Source organism: Prionailurus viverrinus, chromosome B3 (assembly GCF_022837055.1).
Source record: "Prionailurus viverrinus isolate Anna chromosome B3, UM_Priviv_1.0, whole genome shotgun sequence".
Lineage (NCBI taxonomy): Eukaryota > Metazoa > Chordata > Mammalia > Carnivora > Felidae > Prionailurus > Prionailurus viverrinus.
The window spans coordinates 142,293,067-142,307,374 of NC_062566.1; the positions used below are offsets into that span (position 1 = coordinate 142,293,067).

At 62.1% G+C, this 14,308-nt stretch overlaps 2 protein-coding genes across 3 annotated transcripts in view; one reads left to right on the plus strand and one right to left on the minus strand.

Annotated features, from left to right (window-relative positions):
- BRF1 (BRF1 RNA polymerase III transcription initiation factor subunit) overlaps positions 1 to 14,308 on the minus strand; it is a 60,626-nt gene that overhangs the window by 21,111 nt on the left and 25,207 nt on the right. For both annotated transcript variants that reach the window (XR_007152838.1, XM_047861904.1), the window contains exons 4-5: positions 6,535 to 6,566; positions 3,819 to 3,891 (exon numbers count right to left, since the gene is read on the minus strand). Coding sequence is in view for 1 of the 2 variants with exons in the window: in XM_047861904.1 (XP_047717860.1) it covers positions 3,819 to 3,891; positions 6,535 to 6,566 (105 nt within the window). In the remaining variant the exon portion in view is untranslated. The remainder of the gene's footprint in view (positions 1 to 3,818; positions 3,892 to 6,534; positions 6,567 to 14,308) is intronic.
- Positions 207 to 2,383, plus strand: BTBD6 (BTB domain containing 6). Its single transcript, XM_047861908.1, has 4 exons — positions 207 to 661; positions 753 to 843; positions 983 to 1,101; positions 1,230 to 2,383. Exons 1-4 carry the CDS (start codon positions 267 to 269, stop codon positions 2,260 to 2,262), a joined length of 1,638 nt encoding a protein of 545 aa, XP_047717864.1. The 5' UTR covers positions 207 to 266; the 3' UTR covers positions 2,263 to 2,383.

Sequence of the window (14,308 nt, forward strand, 5' to 3'; positions counted from 1 at the left end):
GCCCGCGGGGGCGGGACCCAGGCCGCGCGCGCGCGCGCGCGCACGCCGTCGGCGAGCGGGCGGGGCGGCTCAGGCCGCGCACGCCGTCGGCGAGGGGGCGGGGCGGAGCCGGGCCGGCGTGACGCGGCGTGACGCGGCGTGACGCGCGGGCGCCGCGGCGGCAGGGGCGAGGGTGGGCCGGACGGCGCCCCCTGCGGCCGGGCTGCGGGCTGCGGGCCGGCGGGCGGGGCGGGGCGGCCCGAGGCAGCAGCGCCCGCCGCGGCCCCATGCTGCTGCCCCTGGCCTGCCTGCACGGCCGGGTGGCGCAGTGCCTCACGGCGCTCCTGGTGCTCGCAGAGCCGCCCCCCCGGCCCCGGCGCGGCGCGAGGGTGCACGGCGCGCCACCGTCGCGCGCGGAGGCCGCCCTGCCCGCGAAGATGGCCGCGGAGCTGTACCCGGCCGCCGGCGCCGCGGCCGCTACCGCCACCGCCACCGCCACCGCCACGGACATCGCTAACAGCAACGCCGCCGCCGCCGCCGCCGCCGCCGCCACGGGCAGGAAGGGCCCGCCCAGCGCCCCGCCGCCCGTCCCGCCGCCGCCCGCGCCCGCGCCGCCCGCGCCCGACAACAACAACTTGGAGAGTCCCAACTGGCAGTCCTTCCACCCGACCCTGCGCGAGAGGTGAGCCCGGGCCGCGCCCGCACCCCGCACCCCGCGCCCGCGCCCCGGCCCGACCCCCGAGCCCCGAGCCGTGTGCCTCTGCCCTTTGCAGGAACGCGCTGATGTTCAACAACGAGCTCATGGCTGACGTCCACTTCATCGTGGGGCCCCCGGGAGCGGCCCGCAGGGTGCCCGCCCACAAGGTTGGTAGAGGCTTGGCCCTGTAAGCCCGCAGAGGCGACTGCCCTCCGCCTGAGTAGGGGCTGCCCTGTACCCCGGGTGCGGCATCCGCTGGGGGCAGGGAGGGACCGGGGCTCAGGGCAGCTCCTGTGTCATCCACAGTACGTCTTGGCCGTTGGGAGCTCTGTCTTCTATGCCATGTTTTATGGCGATTTGGCAGAAGTTAAGTCAGAAATCCACATCCCCGACGTGGAGCCCGCAGCCTTCCTAATCTTGTTAAAGTAAGTCTGCTGCACGAGTCCGCGAGGAGGGGGTGGCTCCTTGCTGCCTGGCTGCCGCCAGCGGGCGCCCTGCAGCTTCTTGGGGGCATGCCCCACGCAGCCTGTGACACGGTCCCCGCCCCACCTAGGTACATGTACAGTGACGAGATCGATCTGGAAGCCGACACGGTGCTGGCCACTCTCTACGCTGCCAAGAAGTACATCGTGCCGGCGCTAGCTAAAGCCTGTGTTAATTTCCTGGAGACCAGCCTGGAAGCCAAAAACGCCTGTGTCCTGCTGTCCCAGAGCCGGCTGTTTGAGGAGCCCGAGCTGACCCAGCGCTGCTGGGAGGTCATCGATGCTCAGGCGGAGATGGCTCTGAGGTCTGAAGGCTTCTGTGAGATTGACTGGCAGACGCTGGAGATCATCGTGACGCGGGAAGCCCTCAACGCCAAGGAGGCCGTGGTCTTCGAGGCCGTCCTGAGCTGGGCGGAAGCAGAGTGCAAGAGGCAGGGCCTGCCGGCCACCCCGCGCAACAAGAGGCGCGTGCTGGGGCCCGTCCTCTACCTGGTCCGGATTCCGACCATGACCCTGGAGGAGTTCGCCAACGGCGCTGCCCAGTCGGATATCCTGACGCTGGAGGAGACCCACAGCATCTTCCTGTGGTACACGGCCGCCAACAAGCCCCTCCTCAGCTTCCCGCTGACCAAGAGGAAGGGCCTCGCCCCGCAGAGGTGCCACCGTTTCCAGTCCTCCGCCTACCGCAGCAACCAGTGGCGCTACCGCGGCCGCTGTGACAGCATCCAGTTTGCCGTGGACCGAAGGGTGTTCGTGGCAGGGCTGGGCTTGTACGGCTCCAGCTCCGGGAAGGCCGAGTACAGCGTGAAGATTGAACTGAAGCGGCTGGGGGTGGTCCTGGCTCAGAACCTGACCAAGTTTGTCTCGGACGGCTCCAGCAACACCTTCTCGGTCTGGTTTGAGCACCCCGTGCAGGTGGAGCAGGACACCTTCTACACGGCCAGCGCTGTCCTGGATGGCAGCGAGCTCAGCTACTTTGGGCAGGAAGGCATGACGGAAGTGCAGTGCGGGAAGGTGACCTTCCAGTTCCAGTGCTCCTCGGACAGCACCAACGGGACCGGGGTCCAGGGTGGGCAGATCCCAGAGCTCATCTTCTATGCCTGAGGTGGCATGGGTACGCCGCGAGGGGCGCCGGGAGGGGAAGGGACGTGCAGGAGGCCGTGCTACCCCTTCACCCCCCGCCGACTGCCTCGCTGACGTCATTAAAGACCTTGCTTAGTTTGTACGTCTCTTGTACGCGGTCGGCTGCGGCCAGAGCGGGGACACGCAGGCTGTGCTGCACAGCCACGGCCCTGCCCGGGTTTCGGAGCCCGGGCCGCTGGGCAGCTCTGGGGTTCCGAGACAGGCTTCGGGCCCCTCCCGGTGGTGCCCACGCTGCGTGCCCTGTGGGCTTCGCCGGCTCCCACCCTCACAGATTCAGAGTGGTACTACGCTTAACCTAAAACCTTCCCTTCAAAACCAAAATTGGAAGAAGCCACCTAACGTAGTCTTTCTAGCCGGGTCTCAGAGTTTCAGCAAGACAAGAGCCACCGGCAGGTGAACGTCCAAAGGAGCGTTAAGCCGGGCACGCGCCTTCCCACGTGTCTGTGGAGAGGGACTCCCTTCCAGCACACAGCAAACCCTCCCGTGCTGGTTAGAATCGAACGGCCTCCCTGGCAGGCCCCGTCTGTCCCTGAGCGTGCCCTCTGCTGGCAAGCCGGGCTGCCACCACCAGGGCGTGCTTATTGCTTTAGAAGGCTCTGGAAAAAGCTGGGTGTGTGTGCTTGCGTCTGTACTTCCTAGAGCGTCGTAGCCTCTCACACAAAGCCCTGCTGTGAAGCTCAGATTTGAGGGGGGTAAAGTGGGGCTCTCTGCTGGGTCCACGCCTCCAGACCCGGAGCGCCAGTCTCCTGCCTCAGGCTCGGCAGCAGCTTCCCTGGCGGGCCCTGGATGGCCTCTGCCCAGGCGGGCTTTGGGGTTAAGCAGGCTCTTTGAGCCCCTTGTCTCTATTCTCCCAGGCCACACACTCTATTGGTGGTTGCTTTGTTTCTGAAAACAACCTTATCTTCACCTCCACAGGGAGGGACCGTGTCACTGGCCACAGGAACGTGGCCTCTCGGGAGAGGGTCTGGGCTGGGAGCAGAGAGCCACAGCTGTGTGGCTACTCCATCCAGCAGCCCTTCTGGCCTCCGGGCCTGTCCTGCAAGACCCCTCCCGGCTTCAGGGGACCATCCTGTGGGTTACCCAGCACCGCGCCCCCAGCCCGCCCTTCCTGGCCCTGCACACTGCGCCTCCTTCGTGGGCAAAATCGGGAGCAAGCCCTCCGAGCGGGCTGAAAACAGTCCTTGGTGAGGCTCCGGTGAAGGCGGAATGTGGCTAGGAAAGCGGCACTCCGTCTGCAGGGGTCCTGGCCTCCCCGAGGCACCTGCCTCCAGCCCTGTTCTCACGAGGCGGGCGGGGCCCCCAAGGCAGCAGCACCGCTCGCTCTCTGCGCGCTCACCCACAACCGCAGGGCACTCTGGTCTTCTACCGGGGGTAACCCCCAGGCTGTGGGGTTCCGGGCTGCTCTCGGACAGGGTTGCTTCCTACCTGGCAGAACTGCTGTGCCCACACGTGACCGCCTCCCGTCCGAGCACGCCCCCCCACCCGCCCCCCGCCGCCCCCCGCCAGCCCCGCCATACCTATTGCTGGTGCGTTGATGCAGAGCTCTCTCGCCAGGAGGAGGAAGGTCTTCCCCAGCACGTAAACATTCACCTGTCACGAAAAAACCACTACTGAGAATAGCAATTTAGAAAACGTTTGCTTTTTTCTCTTAAAATATGCACTTCGTTGTTGAGTCCGCAGAGCCCAGGTAAGAGCTCCCTGCCAGCCCCCATGAGCCCACGGCAGCCCGGGGCCCTGCTTCCCAGCCCCAGGCAGCTTTCCAGGCCCCACCACCATCTCAGCAGTGACGATTTGCTGAGGAAAAAAGCTGCCTGAGAGACAGTTAGCAAAGCGGAAGCACGCGGAGTGCAAGGTGTGTAATTCAGAGTGGCGTGAGCCCGCACGTTCGGGGCCTGCTGGCCACGGCATGCCGTGCTCCCAACGGGCCTGGGAGCCGTGGCCTCGGCCCCCCGCCGGGAGCAGCTCAGTCGTGGCCGTGGGTCTCCGCAGATCTCGGCGACACGCCGCCCACTCCCACCTCGAGTCCAGATCGGCTGTGGAGCCCAGCACCTGACCAACCGCAGCACCCAGTCACGTACTCCTGGACGCGACCCTCCAGTGCAGCTGGGCCTCGGCCGCCCTGAGAGCCTGCCCCGTGCCGGCCTGGGCACACTGTGGGAGGGGGGCCTCTGAGGGGTGCTTGACCACAGGCGTGGAAGAAGCCGGTCTGCTCGGGTGGGGTGCAGAATTGGGAAAAGCTCAGGCTTGGTGCCCTCCCGCCCCTCCCCTGGGACTCTCAGGCCTCAGTATCCTGGCCCTGGCCCTCTGTCTCTGGTCTCCCCAGGGAGTTTCTCTGCCTAATCAAGCCTGGCCTATGAAGGCCCGGATGAGGGCTCTTTCGCCGGGGCCCAAGGGGACGGACACCAGAAAAGGCCTCTCAGGCAGCACAGCAGGTGCCTGCGGCCGTCCGGGAGCGCTAAGGGATGGTACAAAGCCCCCTCAGAGGACATGGAAGGTGCCAGCTTGGGCAGACCTGCACTTCACATCCAGGCCTCCTCCTGGGAGAAGCCCCGCTTCGCAGGGCTGGCGGCTCACGGAGCGTGCCTTCCGAAGGGATTCAGCCCTCAGCCTGCCCACGCGTGCCGCGTCTCAGTGTGTCCGTGTGTGCGGACGTTCTATGAGCGCCCCAGCCTTTGCTGGGCTCCCCCAAGTTCCTGCAACTTGACCCTCCTGACCTCATGCCCATCTGGAGCAGAGTGGAGCTCAGTGTCCCCCTCACCGTCTCCTCCCACTGCCGCACCCGCCGGTCCCCCTTCATGCCTCCCACCCTGCCTGTGTCCCAAGCAGATGAAGATCTGCAGGAAACAGTCCTCTGAACGGACTTCAAATGGAAAGTCAAACTGTTGAAAGGCCACACCCGCACAACACACACGGTTATTGCCAGAGACGCTAACGTGCACCAGCACGCGCCAGGAGCTCTGAAGTGTTTGTAGCTTGTCTCTGTGAAGGCGGCCGGTACAGCCGGGCATGGCTAGCCAGCACCCCCCATCCTGTCCACCCGGCAGATGGGCTCTCCGCCCAGACGGCCCTGAGTGCTCCTGTACCAGCCACGCCTGAGCGGGGGCCGAGCCCGGGGAGAAAGGTCCACGCGGCAAGCGTTCACACAAGAACGGATGGGAGGACCCGTGTCAGCCCCCGGCAGCCAGAGCCCCGGGCGAGACCCTCACCCGACACGCTGCCCCACACCCACAGACAAGCACACAAACACGTCCGGTGTGTGCTGCTCCCGGCCCGGCCCCAGGGAGACCCCGCTGATGGGAAGGGACGCGGCCCAGAGCCTGGGGCCGGCTTGGGGGTACTGGCCGGCTCTGCCCAGGTCCCCCCACACCCACCCAGCAGGCTGGCCCAGGGGCCCGAGGCACACCCCTCCATCTCGGGCAATAAAAGCTCACAGTAAATTGTGCGGGTTCAGCAGGCCGGCGCAGCGGCTTCCCCCGGGGCCTCGGTCCAGCCCGGATGAGCGAGAACACGCACCCCTTCTGTCTGGCCCTGCGCTGGTTTCCCATTTCCAACGGTGTGAAGCAAGAAACCGCCAGAACACCACCCTGACCCATCCAGGCTTTGCCTAAGGGCTTCTGAGCATCTGCCCTACACCAGACGCACTCCGTCCTTTGTGGGAAGTCCCGGGACGGAACCGGGCCCATGAGGCCACATCCTCCCTCCCCCCCTCCCCCTTGGTACCGCACGTGCAGTGTTCCATTTCCACGATCCCAACAGATGACTGTTAGCTTGGCCAGAGCACCTCAGAGGACTCCTGAGAGACGCCATTTACGAGGACAGCTAGGACGGCGAACACGCAGGTGGCATCTGGTTTTCGTGGAAGCCCAGCCTCGTCAGCACTGGGGGGGGGGGGGGGGGGGGGGGGGCCTGCGGCCCAGGTGCACTGGGACCCGACCACGCTTTCCGCGCAGGTGTGGAATCCATGAGCGCCCTGCACACACCCTCACACCGTGGACACGTCTGTGCTGTGACACCCCCCCCCCCCCCCGTTTTAAAGAATCTCCCTTGTCTCGGACCAAGTACACCTGGGTCTCCCCACTGGTTCTGAGGCCGAGGCCGCCCGGCTCCCAGGACCACAGTGTGACCCGTGTTTACTGCCCCCTCCCAGCTCTGAAACAGATCACACCCTGGCGCATCCTGTGCCCCAGTCCCAGCCTCCCTTGGGAAAAGGGCTCAGGAAGGAAACCAGTCTACCTGGAGCAGATCACTGAGGTCGAGGAGCATGTCTGTGGCAGGAGTCAAGGAACACGTGCACTCAAGCCATGGACCCCCAGTTACCCGACAGCCTCCCAGAGGCACCGACCACACACCCGGCCACCGGACCTTGTTGTGAATCTAAGCTCGGCACGGATCGAGAGGAGTGAGGCATCGGGGCTGCTCACGGAGACCTCTGTGAACCGCTCCCAGGACAGGGGGAGAGGGGCCGTGAATGCAGTCCTCACAGGCCCCACACCCCGTGTGGCACAGCCCAGAAGCACGTGACGACACTCGGTCTGTCCCTCGAGCACCTACTGACAGCCACCCAGGCACTATGTGTGGCCTCTGCCCCATGACTCGTGGCTCCTGGGGAACAGACACGTGGACAGAGGGCCACCCGCCCTTGGTGGCTGGCAGGCACCTCCAGAGTGCCGGTGCTTGAGGGGACAGCTGTGGAGACTCTGGCACGGGACCTGTGATCACTCTCAGCAGGCGATTAAAGAGTCACCAGATTATGTCCTAAGTGAGGAAACTCAGCTGGACACGTACACAAAAACACAAAACACAAGCCACCGAGTAGGGCGGCTCGTCAAGAGAAGAGAAACTCCATGTCACTCACGGGTCTGCTGTGGCTCTGAGAAGGTGAGGACGAGAAATCCCCACGTGCTGAGTCAGAGCCCAGACCAGGCATCGGGAGGGTAACCCCGGGCCCAACGCATCAAGAAGAAAGGGCTCCCCGAGGCCACAGCTTTGCACAAGGTCCCAGACATCCCGCCCCCACCTTTAAGGTCCTTGACTAAAAGGCACCGTGTTTCTCGGTCTCTGAAGGCACACCGTTAAGTGGGATATGCCAGGGAAGGCCGGGAGCAAAGAGGCCGGGGAGGAAGGGAGACCAGGAAAGGAAAGGAAGTCGAGCTACAGGAGGGAGGGGTGACCCGTGGCGCCAAAAAGGACACAAGAAATGAGCCGAGCCAAGAGGCGGGAACTACAAGACTCCGTGTCTGTGACGGTCGGAAAAGGCAAAGCCCCAGAGACGGTGAAGGCGTGGGAGGTTGCCCGGGTGGGGGAGGGGCGCACAGGTGGAGCACAGGGGCCGTCCAGGGCGGCGAAGCCACTGCATGTGACGTTCCTGGTCGCGGACATGCGGCACTGACCGCACACCTGTTAGACCCACGGAAGGCACCACAGCACGTGACGGGAGCGAGCCCTGGTGTCAGGCGTGGGCCTGCGGTAAGGACAACATGACGCTGGGCCGTCAGCCGTGACTTTCGCAGGTGTCTACGCACTAACGCAGGTGTTGACAGGGAAATGGAGGGGTGGGGGGGGGGGAGGGGACAGAGGCGCATGGGGGACTCACAATTTTTCCTTAACCTACAACTGCTCTGAAAAATGAAATCTATTACAAAGTAATAACAAAACAAAGGCAAAAAGATGAGTAAAAGTTTTGAACAGACACTTCACAGGGAGAAGCCAGGAGCCAATAAGCACATAAGAAAGACCTTGCAAGAGAAAGGCAAACAAAGTGCCCCCTGCAGCACCCAATGCCGGCCTCACGCGCTCTGCAGGCTGGGGCGCAGCGGGACGGCCCGATGGCGGGAGGCCGGCCGGCTTCCTCTAAGGCTGACCCCGCGCCCGCCTCCGGCCAGCTCCTCCCGGCGAGGCTCTCGCTCACAGCATGCGGATGCGCATCCACACAGGGCTTCGTACAAACGGCCAGAAGGCCAGAAGAGCCCAGACGACCGCCCCCGGCAGTGCCGTGGCGGGGCGTGCACTCCCACACGGAGTGTGCACCACAGCGCGGGCCCGCAAGCTCGCCTAGTGACAGAAACCTTACAGAAGAGGCCTTCCCTTCACCTGACGTCTGGAACAAGCCGAATTAGCCCGTGAGAATCCTCAGTGGGTGCCTCGGGGTGGGGGGGGGCCCTGACCAGAAGGGACCAGGTTGCCCTGCGTCCTGCTGCAGAGACGTACGTCTGTCAAAACCCCCAAGCGTTTTGTTTTATGCCGATCTCCCCTCCAAAGGAAAAAAAGAAACACAGACACGGAGATCCGGTCAATGACTTGGCAGCCGAAGGGCGCGTGGGGGCAGGCGGGCGTCTGCACCTCCCTCTGCTGTGGGCCGAGCATCATGAGGCTGGGGAGGTGTGCGATCCCTGCAGCAAGCCCTGGGGGAGTGTGTGTGTTTCAAACAGGAGACGGGACTCCAGGCGCAGCCAAGGAGATGCGGCTGCTCTCCTCGTGACACCGGAGGAGACGCGCACACGCGGCCGGTGCTCGCCGGCCGGGCAGCAAGGGCCGCGTGAACAACGTGCTTCCCCACACGGGCGCCCACGCTGTCGTCATGAGTGCCCTCGGGGCCCAGCCCACAGCAGGTCCCCCGGCTGAGGGGCACGTGGGGATGTGCCGGTGGCTCTGGAAAGTCTCATCTGGCCGGCCAGCGGGCCTGTGTCTCCACCGCCTGTGAGGCGGTGCCCCCCCCGCCTTCCTGGCACAGGGGCACCAGCCCCCTTCACGTGTGCTGGAATCATAAAAGGTCAGCAGGACGGGGTGCTGGGCACACCTTCCGGTGGCCTGGAGCCTGGTGGCCTCCCCTGGTCCCTGACATGCTCTGCTAGGTGGCACTTCTGCTCAGGGAGCACCAGCTTGGGGTGTCGGCCTGCGAAGAGATGTGCGAATACAAACACTGTTCGCACGGACCAAAACGCCGGCGCTCCCGTGGCCCCACAGAGGATTTTGAGGACGTGTACAGAGGGCTCCAGTGCCACGGTGGGGCGGCCCACGCTGGGCCAGCAACGCCCCGGCATCCGGATCCACCACCAGAGGGACAGGCGACCACCTGGCTGGCGTGTGCGGTGCCGGGAGAACAATCAGATGAGGCTCGATTTACACGGACACCCGTTTTCAGTAAGTGGGAAAGTTTACAGAGATTCGATGATGGCAGAGCAAACAGTTAAAAGACCATGATATTTGTCTACATGGCCTCAGGTGGGAGTGTTTCCTCAGGGCGCCCAAAGAGAGACGAGGAAAATGGCATCAGCGTGCGGGCCAACAGGAGGTGTGACAGGTCGAGCACGTGCACAGACACCGCACTTCCAGCTCACGGTGGCGGGAACGGTCGGGGCAGCAGAGCTCCCAACCGGCACCGCAGCTCCCGGGCCCCGGCGGGGACAGACGGGGCGGGGGGGGGGGGGGGGAGCGCCCGGGGACAGCGGCGCCCTCTGCACCAGGAGCAGACGCGTCCGCCCCACGGAGGCCGGCCTGCCCGGCACCCACCCTCTGTCCCCCCGTCCACCCACACCCCCTTCTGCAGGGCTCTGGCCCTGACTGATCTCTCCCCAGGCGATTATTTATGAGCCCGACACACTTCTGCTTAGACAGGAGCTCACAGCCACGCCCCACGAAGGACAAGAGCCACCAGGAACACCCAACACCCCGTCCACTGAAGAGTTGTGCCTGGTAAAGACGGAAGTGCCCTGCAGGGCTCTGAGCGCCTGGTCCCCGCACGCCGACTCTGCTCCCCCCGCACTGAGCCTGAGGCTGAGGCATCCTGTGGTGGGCTCTCCCTTATGTACACGACTCCTCAAATAATTGACACGGGCAGTCATCGTCACTCTGCAGGCCATTCCCACACTCTGGAGGTGCCCGCAGCCCACCCTCCCAGCTCCACGCCACGGCCTGTGCCAGCTGCCTGCCCGGAAGAGGTGTGGGAAGGGCCCAGGGCCAGATTCCAGGCCGGCCGTATGCGCTGGCTCACCGCCGGCCCTGCCTCCCCAAGTGCCAGGGAGGTGCAGAGCTCAGGCCCGCACCCCAGCCCGCCCCGGCCCCGGCCAAAGGTCTCGGCTCCCTCCCCAACCACGCTGAGATGGTCCATCCCGCGCTGGCAGCTCCTGGTTCAAGCCCACCTGTATGTGCCCAGGGCTCAGGCTCAGCGAGGGGCTGAGCAGCACAGGCCCCAGACGCGGTCTGCACTCAGGCACCGTGCCCACCTCTGTGCTGCGGGAGGTACCTGCTCCCCCACTGGCTGGTGGCAGGCCAGCCGGCACCTGTGACTGGGAGCTCGGAGGAGGTCAGCACACCTGAGGCACAGGGAGTGGCAGCCAGGAGCTGCTGTGGCTGGGAAGACAGGGAGGGCGAGGGAGACAGGAGCTGAAAGCTGCAGCCTGCTGGCCACAGAGGACAGGGATTCTGTGCCACGGGGAAAGCCATGGAGAGTCCAGGGAAGGAAGGAACAGGCCCTGACTTAAGTGTCGAAAGGCGTGCCCACAGGCTGGAGACAAACGCACCCAGGGGCCCGGCGCTCGGAAGCAGGCGGTGGTTGGGGGTGGGGAACAAGCGGAAAAATAGATAAAAGGCAGGGGAGCAACTGGGAGCCCCGCTGTGGGGAAGACCCTCAAAAGAAGGAGGGCCACGCCAGCAGTCCGTGCTCCCGCTCAGGGGACCAGCTGCCCCGGGACAAAGCACGGCACCCCCTGGAGGAAGGTGGACTTTAAGTCCGGGCACTTCCAAGGGCAGGCAGCACCTGACGAGGTGGCCGACGAAATGAGGCTGGCAGTCGGGCCCCGGGCGACCAGCCTCTGCTAGAGCAGGGCTTGCTCCCCACACTGCCCGCCCCTACGAGGACAGCAAACCCCCTCAGAGGGCAACTGCCCACAGCCCCTCAAGTTCTCAAACACAGTATCTATCAGTTTAAGAAAAACTTGCCAAACAAGAGAACAGGCATGACCAAATACCCCCAAACCAGTACAACCAGAACCACCGATGATCCTACTGATGGGAGTTACTAAAGACCTTTGTGTAACTACAGAGATGGGCCACTTCACCAAAGACTTAGAATCTAATGAGAAACAGTAATTGAAATTAAGAAATTACTAGACGGGTCTAATACCCGGTAAGACACAGCAAAGGAAGGGTTGAGGGAATCCAAAGGTAATTACTGAAAACACTCAGATTGAGACAGAGAGAGGAGAAGAAGAAAAAAAATACAAAACAGAGGGGAAAATGCAGAACCCAAGGTGGGACGTGAGATGTGCATGTGACCCAAGACCAGACGAGACGAGAGGATGCAGGGAACCCCAGCTGGGACGGGACGCGGCCTCAGACCCCCCTGGGACACAGGGACGGGACGGGACACGGCCTCAGACCCCCCTGGGACACACGGACGGGACGGGACGCGGCCTCAGACCCCCCTGGGACACATAAAACACATGATGCCACCGATTCTAGAGACGCCCCACGGACACTAGGCTGGACAAACATACTCCCTAAAAGCAGGGATGACAGGCTGGCTGCCCTGAGAAACAGAGACAAGATGATGCAGACCAGCGACCAGCCCTGACCGGGGGTGGGCAGGGATGACCCGGGAGGGCCGCAGGAAACACCTACAGGCTACCCAAACAGCTTTCAAAATAAACATGTTCTGGGGGCACCCGGGGGCTCAACCGGGTAAGCGTCCGATTCTTCATCTGGGCTCAGGTCATGATCTCAATGGTCGTGAGATCGAGGCCCGTGTTGGGCTCTGTGCTGACGGCGCAGAGCCTGCTTGGGATTCTCTCTCTCCAGACCCCCACCCCGCCCTTCCGGCTCACTCTCTATCAAAATAAATAAAAATAAAATAAAATAAACATTTGAAAAAAGAAGTAAATAAAAACAACGATGTCTCACACAAACGGCAGCAGAGAGAATCTTCCTTCCAGTGGACACACTAAAAATAAGAGTGGAGTTCCTAAGACGGGAGGAAAATGGTCCCAGATGACGCAGAGAAATACAGGATGGAACGGTCAAAAGTGGGAAATCTGAATGAGCGCTAACCTCCAGCAGCAGTGGGAGCAGTGGCCACGGGGACGCCTGGGCCAGTCCACGTGCCTGGGGAGTACTGGTACCCTAGTCTGAGGTGGAACCTGAGAAGTCAGAGGCACAGGGGCACATAACCTAGGCCAGCTGCAAAACAATGACAGACACCTGCATAGTGGACAAGGTGTTTAGAGGAAAATAGTATGGGGGCGCCTGGGGGTCTCAGTTGGTTAGGCAGCCGACCGCGGCTCAGGTCGTGATCTCACGGTTTGTGGGTTCAAGCCCCACGTCAGGCTCTGTGCTGACAGCTCACGGCCTGGAGCTGCTTCAGATTCTGGGTCTCCCTCTCTCTCTGCCCCTCCCCTACTTGTGCGTGCATAAACGCTCTTGCTGTCTGTCTCTCTCTCTCTCAAAAACAAACATTAAAAAAATTTACAAAATAAAGGAAACTAGAGTAATAAAACACTTGATTTCTCTAAGACATCATGAGAAAAAAACAACAAAGAACAAATGTAGCAAACAGAAAACCAGTAGCGGAATTAAATGCAAACGTACCAATGAGCACATTTAACATAAATGGATGAAATTCTCCAACAAAAAATATTTCAAAACTGAATTAAAAAATCAGAGAAAAACACATGACTCTACACTGCTCACAAGAGACACATCTTAAACACATCAGGAAGGAGTGAATTTTAAGATGGAAACAGACCCCGCGAATACTAAGCAAGCAGAAGGGAGCAAGTCCACTTGCGGCACGTCAGACAGGGTACAGCTGAGGGGAGAAGCGCTCAGGAAACAGGTGGACGTCCCGTGGCATCCAGGGCCCCCCCCCCCCGGGAGGTGGGTCTGCGCCCTCCCCACCACGCAGCTCCGGCATGTGGCGGGCGTTGGTGGGGTCAAGGGGAGAGTCGCAGCCCAGCCCACAGGGGCGGCGGGAGGCCGCCACCGTCCTGCAGAACAAGCAGACACGAGCAGGATTCAAGGCACACAGTTAGCCAACGCACGCGCGACCGCAGACACACATTCTTTTGAAGCGCGCACGCACCCCACCAGAGCAGACCGCGCGCGGCGCTGTGCGCGCCCCGTGGAGCGCCGGAGCGGGGGAGCGCTCGGCGAGTGTCCTCGGACCACACAGTTACGCTGCAAACCGATAATCCAAAGATAAGGAGAGAACCCCCAACCATTGTCAAAACGGGCAACCCAACTCTGAATGGCACGTCAGGACTGAGCCACGTAATTAACATCTGCCTGGAGGGGAAGGGACAGTCTCTAAGGCTCTTATTAGGAAAAACAAAAAAGACTAAAATCAAGAGCCTAAGCATCGGTCTCAAGAAGCTAGAAAAATAGTAAATCAAACCCCCCCAAAAAATAGAAGGAAAGAAAAGGTGCCACACACACAACTGAGTGGGTTGAAAAAGCAAGAGATCCCAACAGTCAAGTCGTAAGATTAATAACTGAATTTTGTAGACTTGGACATAATGTCAACATACAAATCTCAGGGTGCCCAGCTGGCTCAGTTGGAAGAGCACGCAGCTCTCGATCTCGGGGTCATGAGTTCGAGCCCCATGTTGGGTGTAGAGATTGCTTGAATAAATAAGTAAACTTAAAAACATATACACAAGGGCGCCTGGGTGGCTCAGTCGGTTGAGCGCCGACTCCGGCTCAGGTCACGATCTCGCGGTCCGTGAGTTCGAGCCCCGCATCGGGCCCCTGTGCTGACAGCTCAGAGCCTGGAGCCTGTTTCGGATTCTGTGTCTCCCTCTCTCTGACCCTCCCCCATTCATGGTCTGTCTCTCTCTCTGTCTCAAAAAAAAAAAAAAAAAAAAAAAAAAAAGAAAAAGCATATACACAGGCCGCCTGGATGGCTCAGTCGGTTAGGTGTCCGACTTCGGCTCAGGTCACGATCTCGCGGTCCGTGAGTTCGAACCCCGCATCGGGCTCTGTGCTGACAGCTCAGAGTCTGGAGCCTGCTTCGCGT